This window comes from Amaranthus tricolor, chromosome 16 (assembly GCF_026212465.1).
Source record: "Amaranthus tricolor cultivar Red isolate AtriRed21 chromosome 16, ASM2621246v1, whole genome shotgun sequence".
NCBI lineage: Eukaryota > Viridiplantae > Streptophyta > Magnoliopsida > Caryophyllales > Amaranthaceae > Amaranthus > Amaranthus tricolor.
This window is the reverse complement of record NC_080062.1, coordinates 17,646,398-17,647,596: the sequence shown is the minus strand read 5'-3', so window position 1 is coordinate 17,647,596 and position 1,199 is coordinate 17,646,398. Positions and strand designations below refer to the sequence as shown.

Here is a 1,199-nt window from a genome sequence, read left to right as displayed (position 1 = left end):
ATATTTTAATGAAGAGGGAAGGGGTTCAAGATCTACCTCAGGAGGCATGGATCTTTCCTGTATAACTATCACAGAAGCCTCCAAAACTGTCTCCATCATTGGTTTCATATAGAAATCTGGTTAACCCTTGCTACTTTTTCTCTGCACAGTGATTCATCAGCGGGCCCCTTTCACATTGATGGAAGATGAAACTCAACGTTCTCCCTCAAGATGTTCAGTGTGAGCTTGCAATTGTAGACATTAAAAACAGCTCGTGCAGTCTTCAAAAATTATCTCCCAAGAATGATAGGTATGACATGAGGTTCAACAATATCCATGATCATAAAATCACAAGGGACATAGAACTTCCCTATTTGAACTGGCAAATCTTCAACAACTCCAACTAGAAACCTTACTGATCTATCGGCTAGCTGCAAAGACACCCTTGTTGGCTTGATCTCAGCATTGATCCTTTTGTATAAAGATAGTGGCATGATACTCACACTAGCTCCCAAATCAGCAAGTGTTTTACTCATCAAAACTTCACCAAATTTGACTGGAATGGTAAAACTCTCGAGGTCAGCTTCTTTTTTCGGCACCTTACACTCTAAGAGAGCGCTGCATTCTCCTCTTAGTGTTTCTACGCCTATTTTCGGCAGCTTCCTTTTGTTAGATAATACCTCCTTCAAAAATTTTGCATAAGAAGGCATCTCCTTGATAGCATCTATGAAGGAAATGTTTATCTCAAGCTTACTCAGAACTTCTAAAAAACTTCCCATATTTTTCTTCAAGTTTGCGACGCGCTAATCTCGGTGGGAAATGAAAATGAGGTACATATACATCAGTGGTGGGCTCCTTTCTCTTCTCTGGGGCTGGTGCTAGTTCTTCCTCTTTTTCCCCTCATTAGGTGCTTCTTCCTCTACTACCACCGCTTCTTTTTCATTCTCAACAACAACCATAGGTGGAGGATCATAGGTGGTGCTGTTTCTTAGTGTAAATGCATTTACATGCCCGAAAGGGTTTCTCTCGGTGTTGCTTTGCAGCTGTCCATTGGGTTTGAAAAGGTTGCTCAATTGCTGCGCCATATGTGCCATCTCATTATCAATGCTTTTGTTGTGTGCTTGAATATGCTGGATGCCACTAGAAGTATCAGCATTAATCTTGGACTGAGTGGCAATGAAGTTCTCCATCATGAACTCCAAATTTGATTTTTACGGTGA

General features: G+C 41.0%; 1 protein-coding gene across 1 annotated transcript; it reads right to left on the bottom strand.

Annotated features, from left to right (window-relative positions):
* Nucleotides 1–269: 269 nt before the first annotated feature.
* Nucleotides 270–758, bottom strand: LOC130802584 (uncharacterized). The gene has a single exon (XM_057666595.1). It carries the CDS (start codon nt 756–758, stop codon nt 270–272), a length of 489 nt encoding a protein of 162 aa, XP_057522578.1.
* Nucleotides 759–1,199: the final 441 nt, after the last annotated feature.